The sequence below is a fragment of the Monodelphis domestica genome, chromosome 6 (genome assembly GCF_027887165.1).
Source record: "Monodelphis domestica isolate mMonDom1 chromosome 6, mMonDom1.pri, whole genome shotgun sequence".
NCBI classification, from domain to species: domain Eukaryota; kingdom Metazoa; phylum Chordata; class Mammalia; order Didelphimorphia; family Didelphidae; genus Monodelphis; species Monodelphis domestica.
In genome coordinates this window covers 188,505,755-188,527,614 of record NC_077232.1, presented here as the reverse complement: position 1 = coordinate 188,527,614, position 21,860 = coordinate 188,505,755, and the positions used below count along the sequence as shown (strand labels likewise).

Below are 21,860 nucleotides of genomic sequence, written 5' to 3'. Positions count from 1 at the left end.
TTTCTGTGTAAAAGTTAATATTTTAGTGGCTAATAGAACTGGACTGCAGGGGACTACACCTACTACATTTAGGGAAAAACCATAGTTGGAGGCTGGAGACTTTGAGGGGGCTGAAAGCCCCTGGGGGTGGCCTAAAATTCCACACCCCTGACCTTCAGGTACAAGAGGCAAGGGCAACCTGTGTTACATACATAAGAACTGAATTCCATGCTCCCCACTGTAGAAGGTTGAGTGCAGATTGTTGCAGACATTAAGTGATGAATAGACATTTGTTGAATTGAATTAAAACTTCCTTCGCCCCCATCAAGGCATCTATGGAATCTCAATTTGGGGTATGTGCTTTTGGTAATAAAAGTGACTGACAAAGCTGTGATCACTAATACTGTGCTACAAGATGATGCTTTAAAATGTATATTACTTTCCCAAATTCTTGTGTGGTTTTTCAGTTGTTGAACTCTTTGTGATCCCATCTGGAGTTTTTTTTTTTTTTTAAGAAAAGATGCCGGAGTGGTTTGCCATTTCCTTCCAGATGAGGAAACTGAGGCAAATAGGATTAAGTGACTTGGTCAGGGTCACACAGCTAGTAAGTGTCTGAGGTCATATTTGAACTCATGTAGATGAATCTTCCTGATTCCAGGCCTGGCACCCTATTAACTATGGCACCTACTTGCCCTGTTGAAAAACAAAACAAAAACCCCTCATTTCCTCCAAATTTTAATTTGATAATAGCTAGCATTTATGATGCATTTTAAGGTTTGTAAAGCACTTTATACTTTATTTCACTTGATCCTTCCAACAACTCTTCAAAGCATGTGCTACTTTTATCCTTATTTTTACAGGTGAGGAAACTGGGGCAAATAGAGGTTAAATGACTAGCCCTTGGTCACAACTATCAGATGTTTGAAGCTGTGCTTGTACTCAGGACTAACAGATTCCAGGCAGGTCTAATACTCTATCCACTTTGACCTCCTAATTTAGTAAAGAGTCATGGTCCTGTTCATGCAGTCATTAAGAGAGAATAGACGGTCCTGTCCTAGACTGTCGGCCAGTTCCAGGGAAATAACCTTTCAATGAGAATATGGGCTACTGAGAAAGAGCAGGGCTGGCTCCTGCCTCTGGACGGAAACAAAAAAAAAAAGATGACTGAGTGAAAAGGTTGCTCTATTTTGGCAGGAGAGGCACATTTTTTAATTTCTTCAATAAGAAGTTCAGCTGGTTAGTTTCATTTTATATTTTTAAAAAATCCATTAGGAACATTGAGACGATTTCAATGTCAGTTTTCATAAAACCCTATTGGAAAAGTTTAACCTCTTGGACCCTGATCAGGAGACCAGTCAAGAGCAGAGAAGAAATCTGACTGGCTTACAATGGCCTTAGAACCAGGCAAGTCCCTGTCCCAAATGACAGGTTTCTGAAAGTTTGGGCAATAGTTCTGTTTTAGTTAATTTAAAGAAAATAAGAAGCCAAAACTGTCCTACCCCAGTCAAAGACAAATGGAATACGGCCATTAAGATCATAGATTTAGTGTTGGAGGGGGCTTTTGTGAATAGCTAGCCCAGAAGGCACAATGGACAGAATTTTGTTTCTGGAGTCAGGAATATCTGAGTTCCAATTTGACCTCAGACCCTTATTAGCTGCATGACCCTGGGCAAATCACTGAAACTCTGTTTGCTCTCAATTTCATCATCTTTAAAATGAGGGTAACAAGAATACCTACCCCAAAGGATTGTTGTGACAATAAAGTGAGATAATACTTGTTAAGTGCTTGGCAAATGTTAAAATGCCAGATAGAAGTTGGTTATAATTATTACTCACTTTATTGATGAGAAAAATGACCAGAGCGCCCTGCCCAAGACTCTGGAGCCGCCAAGATTCAAACTTGGGTCCTCTGACTATAAACCAAGCCCTCCTTTAAGACCTAAATGGAAATCTATTGAATTCTTCCCACCTTGAGGTGAAATTTGTTTTCTAGATCAATGTTGACCAATCCTAGAAAGGCACCATTACAGCGTGTCATATTTGTCTTGAAGCGAATGCGTTTTGCCCCAAATTAGACAGACAAAGCACATTCAGTTTGATGTGAAAAGTGCTTCCTAATGGAAACCCTGAGTTGTATAAAACAGTCGGGGAGCTTTTGAAGTCATTGCAGATCTGGACCTCCAGCTGGGAAAGAGATGGATGCTCTCAGAGCCTCAAAGGAGCTCCAGCTGCCGTTGGTGTTTGCAGCTGGTGGTGGGGGTGGGTGGGTGGAAATAGGGTCTTAGGGAAAGGGCAGGCTGCTGGAGAAACAAATTTTCTTGGATGTCTTTTAAAAATGAAGAATGGGATATCTAGAGAAAGAACTGTGGGAGCCGAAATCCAGAAGAAAACATTTGATTTATCACTTGTACATATTGGTATGTGATTTGGGGTTTTGGTTTTAAAGGCTTGCTCTTTTACAAAAATACATATATGTATGCATGTATAACCCATAGAATTGTTAGTCAACTCTGGGAGGTGGGAAGGATGAGAGGAGGGAGGGAGAAAATATGAATCATGGCACCATGGATAAAACCTAAAATTTAAAAAAAAATGAAGAGTGGGAAAACAGCTAAAAATGTAGAAGTAAAGAAGGTGCCCCCAGCAGGCACTGTTTTGTCTTCTTTCCTCCCCATTTTTTAAAATCATTTCCTCACACCTTACAGCCTCAAATTCATTAAGGTAAAATAAGTGGGGCTTTGTCCCAGAGTGAAAAACCCAAAGGGCAGGATAGTGCCTTCCTGGGAACTTGTTTGTCTTCCCTACCCTTCTCAGGTGGCAGTTGGACCAGCTTTGTCTACCTGCTAGCACCTTTATTCCCTCAGAGATTGTGCTTGGGGTTCCCAGAGTATGCTCTCTTCCCCCATTGGCCACAGTCCAGGGAAGCCTTTCTACCTTCATTCCAGGAATGCAAAACCACACAAAATGAAAACTAATTGACATCTTGATCCCAACAAAATCTCCTTCTAATCTAAAAGAAATAAAAGAGATAATAGTAATTCCCTCTGAATTTGCATAGATGAGGGCAAAGACAAAATCTTTCAGAGTGACACCAGAAAACTGAAAATTTAGTGTATTAGCATCCCTTGACACAAGGGGAGGCATCACAGGATTTAGACCTGGAAAGAAACTTCATTCAAACACGTCTTCTGACTGTAAATTCAGTGCTCCATTCATTCTGCCTGGCTGCCTCCCTCAAACACACGTAAAAAGAGAGATGAGATCATCTCCAATGTTCTGCCTAGCTCAGGGATTCTAGAATTCTGTATATTTAGAACTTAAAGGTTCCTCAAAAGTCACTTATTCTGACCCTCCTTCACTGACATATGTGGAAGTAGAAGCTCATAGAAGGGGACTCCCTTCAGATTACCCAGCTCACAGCATATGGTAGTAGTGTCAAACTCAAATGGAAATGGAGACCACTAAACCAAATATAAAAGGAGCCAGGTGACACCATAGTCCACACTATGGACTCCACAGAGTGCTGGGTCTAGACTAAGGAATCTTCCCTGAATTCAAATCCAGCCTCAGACACATACTCTCAGTGTGATCCTGGAGAATCCACTTAACTCTGCCTCAATTTCCTCATCTGTAAAATGAACTGGAGATCAGGAAATGGCACACTCTCCAGTATCTCTGCCATGAAAACCCAAAATAGGGTAACAAAGAGTCCCATAGAACTGAAAACAACTGACTAACAATAAACCATACATGAGGATCCCTGCAGGTCAATTATTAACTTAGAAAATCAAATATTGACATTAGCTATGCCCTGTTATATTTTTATTTATTATATTATTTCCTAATTACATTTTAATCGGCTTCCACTGAGTCTAACACTCATGGTATAGTGGATAGAACATAAGACCTGGAATCAGAAAGAACTAAGTTCAGCTTCTGTCTTTGAGGCACTCACTGGCTGTGTGACTCTGGGAATGTCACTTGATCTCTTTTGGACTTAGTTTACTCATCTCTAAAATGGGGATAATAATATTACCTACCTCATATATTGTAGTGAGGACTAAATGATATAATTTCTATAAAAGCTCTTTGCTAATCTGAAAGAACCATAAAACATTAGCTACTATTTTATGATAATAAAAACAGAAGATCCAGGATTCAAACATATGTCCTCTGACTCCATTTTTTTTAATTCCCACTGCACTGTGCTGCTTCATTATAATATAAAATAATATAAAGATATGTAATTTATAATTATATTTATTCTATCAAGTGTTTCAGTCCCTAATTGATACTCTAGTTTAAACCCTGTGCCCAAGCAGTATTTTGTAATCAGGATCCTCTTTAGAAAGCAGTCATAATTAGGAAATGTTACTCCCAGGGCAAATACCATAGATCTTTGCCTGTGAAAGTAGCATGATGAACACCTTTAATTTAGTTGAAGGACTAAAATGTTATCCAATTGGGGAGCCAACAGAGACCCCAGGGGGACATTGTTTTAGGACAGTATTTGGAGTTGCTTTGTGGGAGTAAAGATGGAAAAGAGCTCCATCCTGGCTCTCATCTGATCCCTTCCTATTTTATTTACTTATTCTTGCTGACTCGGTGCTAATCCTTTATTGTATCTAAGTTTCTGAAGAACAAGAGGACCTGTTTTACGCAAACTCAACACATATTAATTCAGGTTTATGTGACTGACAATTAAAAAATATCAAGGCAGTAAAATAATTTTTAAAAATTCCATGCTAAATCCACGCCATTTTTCTAGGCGGTGTCAAAGTCTTGCAGTTCACCAGTGATACTCCATCTTGCTCTGAGAAGGGCTCATGTGAGGCATTCCAATTCTTTGCACCAAATGTTAGCTCCTTCTTCCATCTTTGTCCAGAGTTCTCCCTTGTAATAAGGCATGTCTGTGTCAGAGCAGTGCTTCTCTTTGTTTCATTAATGTTATTTAGTTATTAATAATGGATTGAAGTAAGAGAAGAGATGCTGGTAAGCCTAAGAAAAGCCATAAAGTGCCTATGTGTGTTTGTATGGGAAATACTTATTACAGAATGGAGTTTGCTATGATGCATGATTTCCAACTTAGTTGAAGGGTTTGGGAATGTCTTGGTCCTTTTGTCCTGACAGTGGTTTTGGTGCCTCTGGTGCCCTATTTGATCTACCCTGCTTACAAGTCAGGGGGCACATCATTCCCTGGAGCCCCCACTCTCTTCTGGATATTGCCTGGGCTTCCCCTTCAGAATGTAGCCTGTGTGTACATTCTTGAGCCACTGAAAGAGCCACTGAGTGGCAGTCATGTCCTCTGTTTAGAAATTCTGCCAGGAAACGCTCCAGTCAATTATCGGTATTCCCCCATTTTCCTCTGGCTTTGGCTTCTGCTGATCCTGTCACAGGTGGGTTCTACTGTCTGGTAGTTTATTATATTCATAACATACTAGGAATTCCTAGGCAGGTAGGTGAAACAGTAGACAGAACTGCAGATCAGAAGACAAGAACTGCATTGAAAATTTTGGGCGAGGCACTAAAGTCTGTTTGCCTCAGTTTCCTCATATGTAAAATGAGCTGGAGAAGGAAATGACTGAAACAACTGAACAACAAGAATTCCTAGGTTCTCATTGGGATCAATGTTAAATGCTGCCCATCACAAACTAGGTGAGATAGTAGATAGAATCCAGAAGACCGAGTTCAAATCCTTTCATTAGACACTTACTAGCTGTATGACCCTAGGCAAATAACTTGGACTTTATCTCCCTCAGTTTCTTCATTTGTAAATGGAGATAACTAACAGTAGTACCTTACTCCCCAGGGTTACTGTAAAGGTCAAATCAGACAATATTCCTAGAGTTACTGCAAATTTTAAAGTGCTATCTGAATGACATTTATTCAAAGTTCTCTTTTCTTTTATTCAGCAGAACAGGACTCTAAGTTAAAATAAATAGCATTACAATGACAAGCATTTATTAAGCCCCTCGCAGTGTCCAGCACACCCTGCCATGTAGGCACAGAGTCCAAATAAACAGCTGAGGAGCAGAAAGTTGGTAGAGCACCAGCCCTGGAGTTGGGAGGACTGGAGCAAATCTGCCCTCAGATACTTTCCTGCTATGGAACCCGGGGCAAGTCATTTAATCTCTACTGGCTAGCCCTTACCGCCCTTTTGCCTTAGACTCCATCAGTATCAATTCTAAGATAGAAGGTGAGGGTTAAAAAAAATACAAAATTTTAGGTACAAGGAAAAAGAAAACTTCACCCTGAAACGAACAGAGGAAACAAGCTTTATTATAACATTTTGAGAGTTTGTGCACAGTCAAGATACACATTTGAATCTTGTTTCTCCTATATTTCATGACAGAATAAATTTAAGGTTTTTATTTGTAGACTAAAGCATCCAAAGTACCATCACACACAGGATGTTACACGCATACGCGCACACGCACACACACACACACACATTTAATACAAGCTTTCATCCTCAACCTGAAACAAGCAGTCAGTATTTATTTTTTAAGAGAGCCGATGAGAATATTTCAGTATCAACTTCAGAGAGTGCAAGACATTATATGTTCTGTACATAAAACGTGAAATGGAACTTCTAATGATGGAATGTACAAACGCCCCCACCCCCCCTCCAAAAAAAAGACAACACACATACACACACAGGCGCACACACACACACACACACACACACACACACACACACACAATCCCTTCACATCCTTGTTCCCAGGAGTAGGAGGAGAAGGGTCCAAAGGGGAGAATGAGCTAGCACTCTAGCACAGGGTTCCGCTAACAATGCTGATGAGAGAACATTCCCACGTCATAAAGCAAGAGCAGAAGCATTGAGATTAGTAAGGCCGTGTTGCTTTTTACAAACATTGACGGAGTGCTGTACATTCATTGGAACAACATAGCCCATGATCCGTCTACTCTAGGGTGCTAACATCTTTCAGATCCTCTTCTTCACATGCAGACCACGCAAGCAGTGCACACTATTTCTCTTCAGAATGCATTGGGGGTTAGTTACTTTATTGTAATGGGTAGTTTGCTGTCATTCAAAACCAAAGGGGGGAAATCATTTCTTCATAATAAACACATCTTGAATGGGCACTTCATTTCCATTATGGCAACACTAGATCCTTTGTTATCAAAAATATTAACAAAAATATAAAATTTAAAGCCCTGCAAATGGTATCGACAGCATCATGTTTTGAAGCCATATTAGATGTTTGCAACAAATGTTTACTGTGAAACGTTTGCAGCAAAATAGTTGACATTTTAACCGATGTAGAAATGCATGAATGTCTATGTATGATTGAAAAATGTGCATTTTCCCTTTTTTTTTTTAAAGAAACTAGGGATTGGAGTGGGTATTATATAGAATGCTAATAACTTCTCCTATTCAGAGTCTTCCCAGTACCGCCTAGAGAGTCCTTTAAAACTTCTCCATTAAAAGCCTTGGATTTCTGGTACACTACCAGTACCAACTACTCAGCCGGTGTTCCAATTCACTCTTAAGATGAGACATACCCTGTAAATTCAGCAGCACATGGAATGGGAACTTTGGACAACTGTCTAGTGGTTAACAAAAGGAGTCAATTAAAGATGGGTGATTGGGGGGATTTGTTTATTTACCAGAAAACATTTGGACAAAAATACCAAGTCTCATAAAGGAAAAAACAAAACAAAACCCAGATTTTTCACACCGGCCTTCAAACATTTGTCTTAGGAAGCTTTTAGTCCAAGAGTTTCTGGCTAATCAAGTGACAGCTTTGTCTGTCTCCTTGTGTCAAGCAGGGTTAGTCTGTAGTGTGAATGTGGTAGGATGCTTTCTTTATTCACTGACTTTTCAACAATTCTCAGCAGGGTTTTATTCTAGGTGCCCTGGGGGGAACTGAATTAGCTGCTACTAATCATCACCATATGACAGGTTCTGTATACTTGACAGTGAAAAAACAAAGACCTCCAGGGGCCTTAAGAGAAGGCTACATCTCTTTCTCTTAGCATACCAAAAATAGTTGCACTTCATTAGGAAGATTTACATTTAAATCTTGTTCATCAGTGTCTGATCAGAAGCACTTCAAGAATTTCTTTCAGGGAAAAGGGATTTGGTAAATGCACACATATACACTCAAGGAGGAAATGATATGTATATTTCAACATACAAGTATAAATATATATATATTTAAAACTTAGTGTTTCCTGGAGTGCCCAAAAGATATGTTTTTTTTTGTTGTTGGTTTTTGTTTTTTAATAATATTTAAATAATGGGATAGGTCAGAATTGCAGTTTCTAGTAAATTCCATTCCAGTTTGCAGTATTATTTCAGTTAAATATAAACAAAGTCAAAGGGCCTAAATAAGCTGTTAGGTTCTTCGGGGTAGGATTAAGCCTGGCAAAAAGCATTGCTTGGATCCAGGATTAGTACTCCGTATCAGAAGTGAAATAGCTAGTTGGATTCAATGTTGTTTTCTTAGTTCACAAACATAATTCAAATATTATGCAAGTAGAAAATTCTCTTTAAGTAAAATATTCCTAGGATTGAAAGCCTATGAAAAATGCTTAATATAAAGGCTTCATTTTTCTTTTATATTCTGGGATAAACTAAAGGAAATTTAATTGTACCCATTTTTGAGGCTTAAAAACAATGTGATAATTGTGGTGTGTCTGTCCTCCCTGTCCTGCAGAGTATTAGGACAAACCAGAGTCAAAGCTGTAGGCTTGCTGCCCTTATTCTGGAAAAGAGTATTGTGGTTGAACATTCTGAAAAGTTTTATTGAATTTTACAACTACCTTGTAGGCTCAAAACAAAGACAAAGTTTAGAAATTCCACCTAACCAAGAGGTACCAAACCTCAAAGTACATCTCCCTTAAAAAAAAAAAAAGATTTAGACTTCACCAAGCTCAGTGGTTGTTTGGAGTCGAATGGTTCTTAATAGCCAACTAGAAACGATACATTGATTTACTCTATTAAAAAAAAATTAAATCCTCTGTGGGACAACGATTAATTCTTAAAACAAAAAGTCATAACCATCTTCAAATAGTTGTACAGATGAAAGAATGAAAAAACAACAACAAAAAAAAAACCTAAGGTGCTTAAAAAAACCCTCCCAAATCTTCTTTCCAAATGCCACCATCATCTTAACTATAACCAAAAAGAAAATTAAGTGGGGGGAAAGATAACAATATTATTTTAACAGTATAAGAATACTTATAACCATTGAGCTAATTATGCTGATAAGTATTGCTTAAGATGGATTCACCTTGGTTGGAACTATTACACATAGGTTGCAAAAATCACCAAAGTCGTCTTTTTAGTTAAAAGGTGGCTACCACCACCATCAGGGGAAAATGGCCTGAACTGGTCTTCTAAAGAATTTTCCCTAAAAAGTTGTATTCCATATGATTAGATCAAATTGGGAAGTAAAGGAATGTACCAAAGAACTGTCATGAGGATGGTCTCCTCTTCCAGGGTGCTGCCTATTTCAATACATCATCAAATGCTTGGCTATATATATATATATATATATGTATATATATAATACACTCTACTACCTTATCTCCTATAACCATGTATACAGAATCCCTTAACCTTTCTATTCATCAGTGATAAATAACCATAACATGCTCTTACCTGTAACGTTCTTAGGGTAACACAACTTTGGTAACACTTGCTTCATTTTAATGGTGAAACCATTAATCGATCACTCACATACCTTTGGCTGACCACCCCATGTCCTCCAAAGGGCTACTTGTATGGCTCTCTGTCCTAGGAGATACTGTGTGTCCTACCATTTGTGCTGATGGGTCACGGAAGGCAGAGCTTACACTTTTGTGGAATGCCCAAAGGACAAATGTGGGAGCATGGCACAAATGGAGGAATTGGCTTTTTTTCTTATTACAACCCAATATGTTCATTTTGTGTTGATGGGATTATTTGTATATTGAAAGGTAGCATTGACTACAATAGGGTGACGATGATTTTCAAAGCCTTGGGAATATCAGGTGCCCCCCCCCCCCCCCCCACTGCAAGCATACTCTGTGTTCTGCTACCAGGTGAGCAAAAGAAGGTGAACGAACACACAGAAAAGATCTTTGATCTAATCCCAAATAAATGGGAAATTTGCATTGATTCTTATAGTGCTAATGTCTAGGCATCTTGGCCCGACAGTCAGAGCAGTAAGGATTTTGCAAGGCAGCCTTACTTTGTAAAAGGAACCTATTCAGTTATAGTTGTTGATGATGATGACTGAAGAATGCCAACGAGGAATACATACCATGGAAGCTGAGGTCTAGAACATTCCCAGATCTTACGCCTGGGTTAAATAACATATACCTACAGTAAGTTTTGTATGTGGAAGCTCTGAGCAAAAGCTACCATTCACAGGTTCAGTAAATGCCTTCAAACGTTTTAGCTTTTTCAAAACGTTGGTTTCTTTGATTCGCCAAATCAGTCGTCAGCTAATGCAAATTCCTGTTCTACTAGCCAAAGTTCGCAGGTTTGAGATTCTGCCGTTTTAAAGGATTCAGGAAAGAGAGTTTTCTTTTTTTAAACCCTATAGATGAGTTATGGAAATCAGAGTGCAGTCTTACAGTCTTAAGTAAACAGTTACATTTGGAACCAACCACGAATAAATCCAACGGCGATTCCTTCAGACACAAAAATGAACTCAGTCTAGGTGTAGTTGGAGTTGGCATGGAGAAATCTATTCCAGTTTATAGTACAGGACAGTAATTTAGGGCTACTCAAATACCTGCTGTTATTGCAAGTATCGATAGACCTTGAAACAGTGATTTCCAGAGTCTGCCACTACAACATGACCATCCGAAGTTAGGGCCAGCCCTTGGGGACCATAAAGTGGATCGGCAGATGTGTTAATGTAGGATAAAAATGATCCACTTCCATCGAAAACCTAAAGAGAAATTAAATTTATTATGTCAGAGAGAAATAGTCAAACTGCTAAGTAGTTTGTTTTTTTAAACCCTTACGTTCCATTTTAGAATCAGTATTGTATATTGATTCCAAGAAAGAAGAGCAGTAAGGGCTAGAAAATGGGGGCTAAGTGACTTGTCCAGGGTGACACAGCTAGAAAGTGTCTGAGGTCAGTTTTGAACCTAGGACCTCCCGTCTCTAGCCCTGGCTCTCTATCCACTGAGCCACCCAGCTCCCCAACCCCAATAAAAACTTGTCTCAAATGTATTATATCCACCACACTTTTTCAAGTTACACCTTGCTCACCCAGATCCCACCCTAAGATACCTCATTTTTTACGCTCTCCCTCAATAGCAGTCACCTGATGAAGGAAGAAACTTGATTTGGGGTGGGGGAAAGAACAGAGCAGGAAAGGAATAGATAATGAAAAATGGATATCTTTGTATTTATTCACCCTGACTCTTCTTCAATCTCTTCTTACTAGATAACTGGGAATGAATGGAAGAAAGTACAAAATTAATGGCCAGACAGTAGGACTGTCCTTAAAACACTAGTTTGGTCAGACACTTCCCAGCTGTGTGACCCTGGGCAAGTCACTTGACCCCCATTGCCTACCCTTACCACTCTAATGCCTTGGAGCCAATACATGGTATTGACTCCAAGATGGAAGGTAAGGGTTTAAAAACAAAACAAAACACTAGTTTGGAATAATCACTATATGTAGTAAAAGAAAAAAGAAAAAGATATATATATATATATATATATATATATATATATACACATACATAAAGTAATTCCATTACTTTATTTTCCCTATTTAAGTGGGAAATAATTTTTTTTTAAAGAAAGCAAACTTGTAAGATAATTTTTTGATCTAGGTACACATTCAGGTGAGTTAGTCTTCTTTTGCTACAATAAATTACAAGGATAATTATATGGAAGAAATGAATTTTGACCTTCCTTCACATGAGTCTAATAGAATTCTTTTTAGATAATTGCCTCCTTTGTATGTAGATGTATGTGGGGAAATTAAGCAATCTCCCAAATATGGTATACATTATATGTGTTTAGGATCTCAATTTGGTTCATTTGTTCATTCTTTTTTTCTTTTAAACTCTTACCTTCCATCTTAGAATCCATACTGTGTATTGGTTCTAAGGCAGAAGAGCAGTAAGGGCTAGGCAATGGGGGTTAAGTGACTTGCAGGGTCACACAGCTGGGAAGTGTCTAAGGCCAAATTTGAACCTAGGACCTTCTTTCTCTAGGCCTGGCTCTCAATTCACTGAGCCACTCAGCTACCCTCAAATTTGGTTTCTTTTAGACAAATGATCTACAACAGATTTATGTCATGGGCCCCACTAGTAGTTTGGTGAAATCTATGGATTCTTTCTTTTTAGAATAATGGTTTGTTGCCTACATTCAAAATTAAAGGAATTGCTGAATTTCAATTAAAGTTTATTAGAAATAAAAATGTATTTTTTTCTCATTTAAGTTAAAAAATTATCTGAAATATACATATTATTCCTTAGAAGACCATGCATGGATCCTGGTTTAGAAATCCTAATTTTCTAGGATGCCAATTAGTGCCCATTTCACTGTGAGGGAGACACTGATTTCAAGGGTCATATTGACATGGGCCAAGAAGACTGATTTAGTGTTTTCTAGACTCTTGAATAAAGTTAGTCTGAACCGACTTTGTTGTGGTACTAGTGTACATAACCCTACCTGTATCTGACCATCCCCATCAGAATGATCCATTCCATTCAACGTGGATGTAGGTACATGATGTGAAAGGTCAATAAGATAAGTTTTGCCTGTAAATAGGGGCTGCCAGAGAAACTTTATGAATTCAAGAAGGTTCTCTGTCATCATTTCTCAATCCCAATGGTTTCTGTATTTCCTCATCATCCTGAGTTGTGCCTTGTTGGCATAATAGTTGCCTGGTACTACTCTAAACTGACCCATTAAGAATGCAAAGGAACCCAATATTTGTGACCTTCTCTACTCTGTTTTTTTTAGAAGTACCAATTGATTCCCACAAATACAACCATAAACCAGCATTTTTAGTTACCTGGATTCTGCTGTTCCCCCAGTCTGCTACAATGATATTTCCATTTGAATCCACAGCTACCCCTGTTGGGGCATTAAATTGTCCATTGCCTTCTCCATTTGAACCAAACTTTAACATGAATTCTCCCTCTTGATTAAAGACCTGTATGGAATATTAAAAAATATTAGGTCAAGATGATTTTTATAAATAAGATAACATAAAGATTACTAAAAAGGGATTAAAATTGTCAATTTTTCCTGCAAGCCTCTGGGTAAACATGCCTTATCAATGATTTTCCTTTCCTTTTTTTTTTCAGATCAATTTGTTATGCTACATAGTTATAATTCTTGACAGTTTATATGTCATTAATTCCTTTTGCTTTTTAAATAAAGACCTTCATTTCAGGAATAGTCCTTTGAATTCCTAATACCAAAGACACAGACTATTCTTAGGTCAGAGAGAGCATGGTAAAGAGAAAGAACTGATTTGGCGCCAGGACAAATCCTAGATTTGCCACTACCTATGGAACCATGGGTAATTCAATGAATCTTACTCTGCCTCAGTTTTATTACCTGTAAAGGGAAAGGCTTGAATGAGGTGTTCTTGAAAGCCCCTTTCTACTTCATTCTGCATGATACAGTAGCGAGGCTTGGTTTTAGAGTGAGAGGAGTTCAACTATTATCTCTGAAGCTTACTACCCGTGTTGTTGTTTAGTCATTTCAGTCATGACCCCATTTGGGGTTTTTGTGGTAGATATCCTAGAGTGGTTTGCCATTTGCTTCTCCAGCCCATTTGGCAGATGAGGAAACTGAGACCAACAAGGTGAAGCGATTTTACCCATGGTCACACAGCTAGTAAGTGTCTGAGGCCATATTTGAACTCAAGTCTTCCTGACTCCAGGGCTGGCACTCTATCCATGGGGCCACTTATCAAAACAACCTTTTAAGTAGTCACTTCTACAACCTTGAATGAATCATTGACCCCCACTAGGGCTTAATTTCCTCTTCTGTAAAAGTATGGCTTGAACCAGATAGGTTTTAGGGCCCCTTTCTAACTCTAAATTCATGATCTTATAAATTCAGATGAGGGTCAAAGAACTTTCTTCTTCTTGCAACTTTAAAAAATTATAATAAACTCTAATGGCCAATTGACAGCACATGAAAGGGAAGTTAGCTCACTAAAACTTCCACTAAGCATTTATTTTGCAGTTCTATGAATAAGTACTGAAGGGGACACAGGCGACTCCAAAGATGAAAAGAGGCACAGACCTTTACCCTAATGGATCTTATAGAAAAGTGACAAAAATAAGACATATCCAACTGATGCTAATACAAATGAGAATATTCCCACTGTACTATGGACAGGGGAAAATGCCAAATCATCAATAATTCAATCCATATTTGTGTAATAAAAGTAATACTATCTCACATATACATATTTATGTGTGAGTGTATGTATACATATTCACATATATGTGTGTTTGTCTATCTATCGATCTATCTATCGATTTCTCTCTTCTTTAAGTTTTGTAAAGCCTTCTATAAATATTATCTCGTTGTATCCTCACAACAACCCTAGGAGGTAGATGCCATTATTCTCCCCATTTTACAGAGGTTGAACAACTTGTCCAGGATCACACAGCTGGTGAGAGCCAAAGGCTGCAAAGGGTTGTAGTAAGTTTCACATGATAAAAAGCTCAGCACATAGTAGGTGCTATGTAAGTGCTTATTTTCTCTACTTCTGCCATTGTCATAGGAAGCACTTAGAAAATGTTTGTTGAATTGATTTGTGCCTCTTTGATGAGGAGAGTCAAGTTTAATAGAGAAAGGGAACTCCTCTTCCCTCAAAGACTGAAAAAACTAAAACCACAGCTCCTAAATAGATGCTGCTATGAACTCACAAGAGATTTTTAAGGGAAACAGAGCAATATTCCCCTGTCATCTATCTGGACAGGGAACCACATGAGCTACCATTTTGAGAATATTCAGTTTCCACATTAGATCTAGCCATGTTCCCTTCAAAGTCAACAATGTAGATTAAATGTAAACTGGTATCATGCCTTTGCTACTAAAAGCAATGCAATGAATGATCCAGGACAATTCTGAGGGACTTATGAGAAAGAATATTATCCATATCTAGAAAAAGAAGTGTTGGAGTAGAAACCCAGAAGGAAAACATAGGATTTATCACTTATTTATTTGGGTATATGATTGAGGGTTTTGGTTTTAAAAGAATACTGATAACTCTATTACAAATATGAATAATATGGAAATAGGTTTTGAACAATGATATATGTATAACCCAGTGGAATTGCTTGTTAGTTCCAAGAGGAAGGAGGGACAAGGGGAGAAATCATGGAAAAATTTTTTTTTAAATCATTCATCCCTTTTTATCCCAGAGAGCCAGTTGTTAAACATTTACCAGCATGCCATTGCTTATATGCATATATAAACATAAATACGTATATATACTGTGTTGAACAAAAGTACATCTATGAATATTCAACACTGACTTGTCAAATCATTAAGTCTCCCATTCATTCAACATTTGTAGGATTAATCTAAATTCTACCTGTATGCTATGTAACATATTTCTTTCTTTCAATGGATATAACACATCAAAATGAAAAAAAAAAGTTAATGATAAAGGGAACAACTGGAGCTTGAGTGAGGGAAGGGTGAACAAAGGGGCTTTAGCTTACAATACCTTGACTGAATGATTATGAAAATCTGTAACAATTATTTCATTGTTGCTATTAACTGCTGCAAAATGAGGACCTGTAAAAAAAGATGAAAAAGAACAACTTGTGATGATGAAGTCAATGTTATCAACAAAAATAGCTCTAACAAAGGTTTTATAATAATATAACAAGGGGTTTTATAATATAAAGGTTTTTTTTAAAAACCTCAATATGTTAATTTAATAATTTAAGAAAAACAATTAGAGACAGAAGGGACCTCCTGAGACCATTTGCTCATCTCTCTGATTCTAAATAGAAGAGCCTCTATGACATTTTAGATTTATGTTTCCTAGGATTTGAGTTGGAGAAGATCTAGTCCAATCCCCTTATTTCAAAGGCAAATTCTTGAGAAGTTAAAAGACTTGCCCAACATCATACATATTATAGTAGCCAGAATTGGAGCTCGGGATCCAGGATTCTTTATTTATTCTGCCTTCTTGAAGGTAAAAATGAAGACTTCTAGTATTTCTGCTGAAGTAGAATAAGCAATAAGCAGCAAGAATTCATCCTCCATGCCATCATCTGAAAGTCAGATCTATTAGCTTTCCTGAGTTCCTATAGAATGTTCACAAGATCATCTTTCTTTGGGGAAATACACCATATCTCTTCAGGCTGAGTGAAAGGTCTTAAGTCAATGAGATTTTTAAATGTGTCAGAAAAATCCACAAATTAAAATTTAGGGTGACAATCAGAACTTGGCAGAACTGGAGGGAAAGCACAAACCAAGATCAGGCACAAAATTTTCAAATATATGAAGAGTCATTAAAGAAAACTTATTAAAATACTTTCAGCCACTTATTGCGGATGTAAATGCCTAACTTAAATGAAGCTATGGTCATAATGTGGAACTCAAAGGAGAAATAATACAAGATATTTTTCTCATTTTTATTTCTAGTGATTGATGTTCTTTAAAAAAAAATCAATGACCTAAAAAGGGAACAAGGAATTTTTATGTTGTTTGCTTGGGGTTCTTTAAATAGTGCCACAACTGGGCAGGGTATTTGTGCTGTTTGTTCTTCAAGGTCATATTTATGGACTAGATTCTAGGAAAAATATCTACCATAACCCCAACTACTAAAAACAACAGACTGAGTTTCAGTCCAACTTACAGCCTTCCTTCTGCCCTTGTGGTTAACTGAAAAAGCATTGACACATGCCTTGGCATGGACTCAATCCCCAGCATCTTTCCAAGCACAAGGAAACATGGTAGGGATGTGGCCTCTTCAACATGCTCCATGCATATGTGAGCAGAAGAAGCATAAAAAAGGGGGTTTACATATTACCATCGAGTGTACCTGCAAACTGCCTGTCCCCATTTCCTCGGCTACCAAACCTAGTCACGATTTTTCCATTGGGCTGGAAGATGAAGACACAGCATGCTTTGTTGTCCACCACTATAATGTGTCCATTGCGGTCCACGGACACACCTTTTGGACCCATCAGCTTTCCTGATCCAATTTTTGTCTGTTAGAAATAAAAAGGATGAGTATCAAATTGCAGTGAGGGTTTTAAGCATTCTAGTGTGTGGAGACCTTCCTGGAAAGTGACGAAATACAGTTCTGGGTATCCCACAGTGTCACAGAATTTATTTATTTATAAATGAATAGGTGAATAGAGAAATAAATATATATTTAAATAAATACACAATAAATACAATAAAAAGCCCTCTGCTAAAATGAATACCTTTCTAGAAGTCATAGTTTTCTTTCTATAAATAGAATAATTAAGAGAACAAATTAAAGAGCCATTATTCAAAACTCAATTTCAGTGCTCTCATATTACAAAGGTAATTCACTAGCTTGGTTGGGGGTACAAATAGTTATTTGACAAAATTTTTAACTGTGCTACTAGTTAGTAGTTTTGAAACACCTGAGATGAAGTTGAAGAAAGGCACTGAATTTCATCCAGAGTTTGCAATTATTGGATGGTCACCAGAAAAGTAAAAATAATCCAGGTTTTTGCCATATCATAATGAAAGAGAAGCATCCAATTTTTGTAAGCTTAGGATAAAACATCAAGTAAATCTTAACATTTACTCTTTTTGGAATAGGCTTCTACATGCTGCTTCTAAAATCAACTGGGAAGCAAAAATTTGATTGGATATATCAATGGTTCAGGTGTTCAGACAAAGGTAGACATTGGTAAGCCTGGAGTCCATCATTACTTTTGGTATTCAGTAGCTCTCTGTTCACATTGCATTGAAGAATGATAGAAAGGGAGACAAAGTACATATAACACACTTACTTTTTATTCTATTTTACCATCCTTCAGGATGTGTGGGAGCAAGGACTTTCATAAGACAGGGACTGTATATCCTCAACTCTTAAGAAAAATTGAATACAGGGAAATTCATAGTATGGTCTCGCACTTATCAATAGTTCCTAAATTGGAACAAGTCTGTTTCTGGCCTCCAAGGGAGTAACTTCCTTTTTTGTTTTAATGATATCCAATTTAAAAAAAATAACCCTTGTCTTTTGTCTTAGAATTGATATCAAGTATTGTTTCCAAGGAAGGAGAATGGTAAGGGCTAAGCAATTGTTGTGAAGTGACTTGCCCAGGGTCACACAGCTAAGATATGTCTGAGACCAGATTTTAAACTAGGACATCCCATCTCCAGGCATGGCTCTCTATCTCCTGAGTCCCTAGCTGCCTCGATCCAATTAAATTGAACTCAACAAGTATTTATTAAACTCTTAGTACATGTCAACCACTGTGCACAGGAATACAAAAGTGCTGTGGATAAAACAAAAATGGAAGTGTCCCCACCTTTAAGAAGTTTACATTGTATGGGGGAGAAAGCGATACATGCACACACACACAAAAATACAAAGTATACATAAACTAGGGAATCAGAAAGGCTGAAACAAATCACTCTCAGGGGTCCAGGAGGCAGAAGTGAGGAAGCACAGAATCTGGTTATGGGGGACAATGGTCTTTGCAAAGATCTGAATGTAGGACCTGGAATATGATTTAATGGGGAAGAGCTAATGGGCTAATTTAATTTGGTACATGAAGGGGAGAAATGTGAAATCAGGCTAGAAAGGAGAGAACTAGATTGCAGAGGACTCTGGCAGTATAAGATATGTGGCATTAAGAGGAATTTGTATTTTGGGGAAGCCAGTGTAGTACAATGGAAAATAAAGAGTCAAGACAGCTGGATTTAAATCTAGGTGCTACTATTTAAATTCTCATATGACCTTGAACAAGTCACTTGTCTTGGATGTCAGTTTTTTCATCTGTAAAATGAAATTGGATAATTTAGCCTTTGAGATCCCTTACAGTTCTAAATCTATGATCCTGTTATCCTAAAGTCAAAAGGGAGATATTAGTAGGTTTTTAGTAGTGGAATGGCACAGTCAACTTTTGCTTTAGAAAAATCCATTTGGTATCTATGTGGGGGATAGGCAGATGTGTGGATGGAGTACCTGGAGTCAGGAAGGCCTGAATTCAAAACCTGACCTCTCACTTCTTAATAGCTGTGTGATCCTAGACAAGTCCCATAATCTATTTACCTCAGTTTTCTCATCTATAAAATAGAGATAATAATAGCACCTACCTTCAAGAGTTATGGTAAGGATGAAATGATGATGATATTTATAAAGTGTTTAGCACATTGGATGGCACACAGTCAGTGCTTAATAAACATTTGTTTCCTTCCTTATATTTTAAGGCTGGCAAGGCACACAAATGCATACATTATTTCATTTGATCATTACAACAGGCTCTTGAAATAGGTGATATTCATGTTTAACATATGAAGAAACTGAGGCTGAAATAGGTCAAATACAGCCAGTAAGTATCTGGGGAAGGTCTCAAACTCCAGCACTCTATCCCTTGTGTCATGCTGCTATTCCTCAATTCAGAGCCCCTGAGGAGTGCCTGACAGTGATGTTCTCAGCTTCCATCATTGGCTCTCATCTCTTCTCATTCCCTTGGCTATGTTATTCTCTTTCAGTACTTTTAGCCATCTCCTTTAGGCAAACAACTTCCACATCTATATTTCTATTTCCCATCTCTTTTTAAAGCCCCAGTGTCTGTCTGTCTGTCTGTCTGTCTGTCTCTCTCATATATTTTTGTGTATATCACTGTAGAGTTTACAAAACAATATGTTTATAACAATTCTATAGGTTAGATGATGCAATTGTCATCCTCTTCCATTTTACATATGACAAAACTGACCCTTGGATAAATTATACTGATCACACAGTCTGTAAGTGTTGGTGCCAGGACATGAATCAAGGATTTTTGACTCTGTGGCTGGTGCTCTTTCCACTACATCTCCTATCACTGTGTCCAATCTTAGAAACAGTTAAATAAATAGAGGGAAGAGATGACAATTAGTTACTATAGGTGTAGAAAATGGGGGTGATTAGGAGGTGTAGTAGATGGAGCAGCAGGCTCAGTCAGGAAGACTCATCTTATTGAGTTCAAACCTAGACTCAGACACTTACTAGCTGTGTGACCCTGGGCAAGTCACTTTATCTCAATTGCCTCACCTTTGCCACTCTTCTATCTTAGATTCAATTTTAAGAAATAAAATCTTTGCCAAATATGTATAGTCAGACAAAACAAGTTTCCCCCCTTGAATGGTCCAAAAAATGTATATCTCATTAAGCATCTTGGGCCCACCTCATTTGGGGAGCCAATAATTGTCAGTGCTGGTATTCAAAGCCAGGCTTGAAGGTCTTTCCCTTGCTCTATTGAAGGCCCATGATGGGTTAAATGAGCTTCTTTAGGATAGCCTGGGAAGTCATAGCCATTTATAATGTTTTTTAAATGGGAAAAGAAAAGACATTTTCAAGTTCCAAAAAACCAAGTTATAAACGACCTTTTGGGAACAACAACCACTTCTTAAGTTAGGAATTGGCCTGAGCCACATCACACAGCTGCAAATAGGACCCAACTCCTTTGATGCTTCTGCCTGGAGCTAGGCACTCTCTTTGGTAGTCAGTGGCCTGGCTGCCTCATCAGTGAACTTTATGTTTCTATCTCAGTGCTTAGTACAGTGTAGGTAAATAGTAGGCTCTTCCTGGATTCTTGCTAACTGATAGATGATTGCTTCCTTTAGTCTCCTCTGGCTCCCTATCTTCCAGGAAAAATGAAGCATTCTTACAGAGTTACATATTCTATTACTCTTACTTTAAATAACAGGGCATGATTCAGTTTGCTGTTTGGGACAGGATGAAATAACAAAAAAGGTTTGGGCTTTTTTTGCTTTTGGAGACTGGGTCTCTTTCTTGCCCAAGCTGGAAGTTTAGTGGCTACTCATGGACCCTCTCCCATACTGACTGGGATGGAAGTTTTGACTTGCTCTGTTTTCCTGATGGGGGAGCATGGTGGAACTCTTGCCTCAGAGGCTCACTGTATTGATGTTGGCCTCTTGTCTATATACCTGGTTGGCTTTCACTCTATTAGAGCTCAGAAATCCTGAGCTCAAGTGATCGAGCAGTCTCAGCCTCCCACAGCAGCAAGGATACCAGGCTCTCATTTCTGGACTAAAATAGTTTTTCATTAAGTTGAGGCAGGATATTGTATGCTAAACTTTCCTGAAGTAAACCATTTTCTAAAAGCAATCCAGAGGAAACATAGTAAGCCAGCTCACTGAAATGTTCTTTCTATGTCATACTGATTTAAATATGGCAGTAATGGTCCTACTCAGAGACATAACTAGCAATTTTGGCCCCAGGACAAGTGCACAAAACAACATCTGCCCCAACAATGGCAATATGGGAGGTCCTTTGCTTGGCTCCCCTGTCATTGGCAAGGAGACAGAAACCACCGGGCATTAACCACCATGGAGAGAGACACTAGGATGCCATGAGACTACTACTTTGGAAGGAGCAAGGCAAAGCCAAAAACACACTTGGCTTAAAATGTTGTGCCCTGGCAAAGGAATTGCAACCCCATCCTATTTACAGAGCTGTCCACATTCCCAACCCACCCCTGAAAGTCCTACTGAAAAACCCAAATCCTGCTGCTACTGGTACTCTTATCAGAAGATGAAGACACCAGTGAGGATGAAAATGAATAAAACATCTTTAATTAAATTTAAAGTGTTTTTTTAAATGAATAGCATTCACATTATGATTTTAAGATAGTGATTTTATGTCATTTTCAGTTTATACTTCTCTTTATTTTCCCTTCAAAGTATTTAGTTTAGG

At 38.0% G+C, this 21,860-nt stretch overlaps 1 protein-coding gene across 9 annotated transcripts in view; it reads right to left on the bottom strand.

The window, feature by feature from the left end:
• Positions 1–6,238: 6,238 nt before the first annotated feature.
• The window catches only part of TRIM2 (tripartite motif containing 2), a 241,076-nt gene continuing 225,454 nt past the window's right edge, over positions 6,239–21,860 (bottom strand). For all 9 annotated transcript variants that reach the window (XM_056802777.1, XM_007496221.3, XM_007496222.3 and 6 more), the window contains 4 exons: positions 16,995–17,163; positions 15,666–15,736; positions 12,981–13,121; positions 6,239–10,889 (listed from right to left, as the gene is read on the bottom strand). In XM_056802777.1, the coding sequence (XP_056658755.1) occupies positions 10,737–10,889; positions 12,981–13,121; positions 15,666–15,736; positions 16,995–17,163 (534 nt within the window). In that variant the 3' untranslated portion in view covers positions 6,239–10,736. The remainder of the gene's footprint in view (positions 10,890–12,980; positions 13,122–15,665; positions 15,737–16,994; positions 17,164–21,860) is intronic.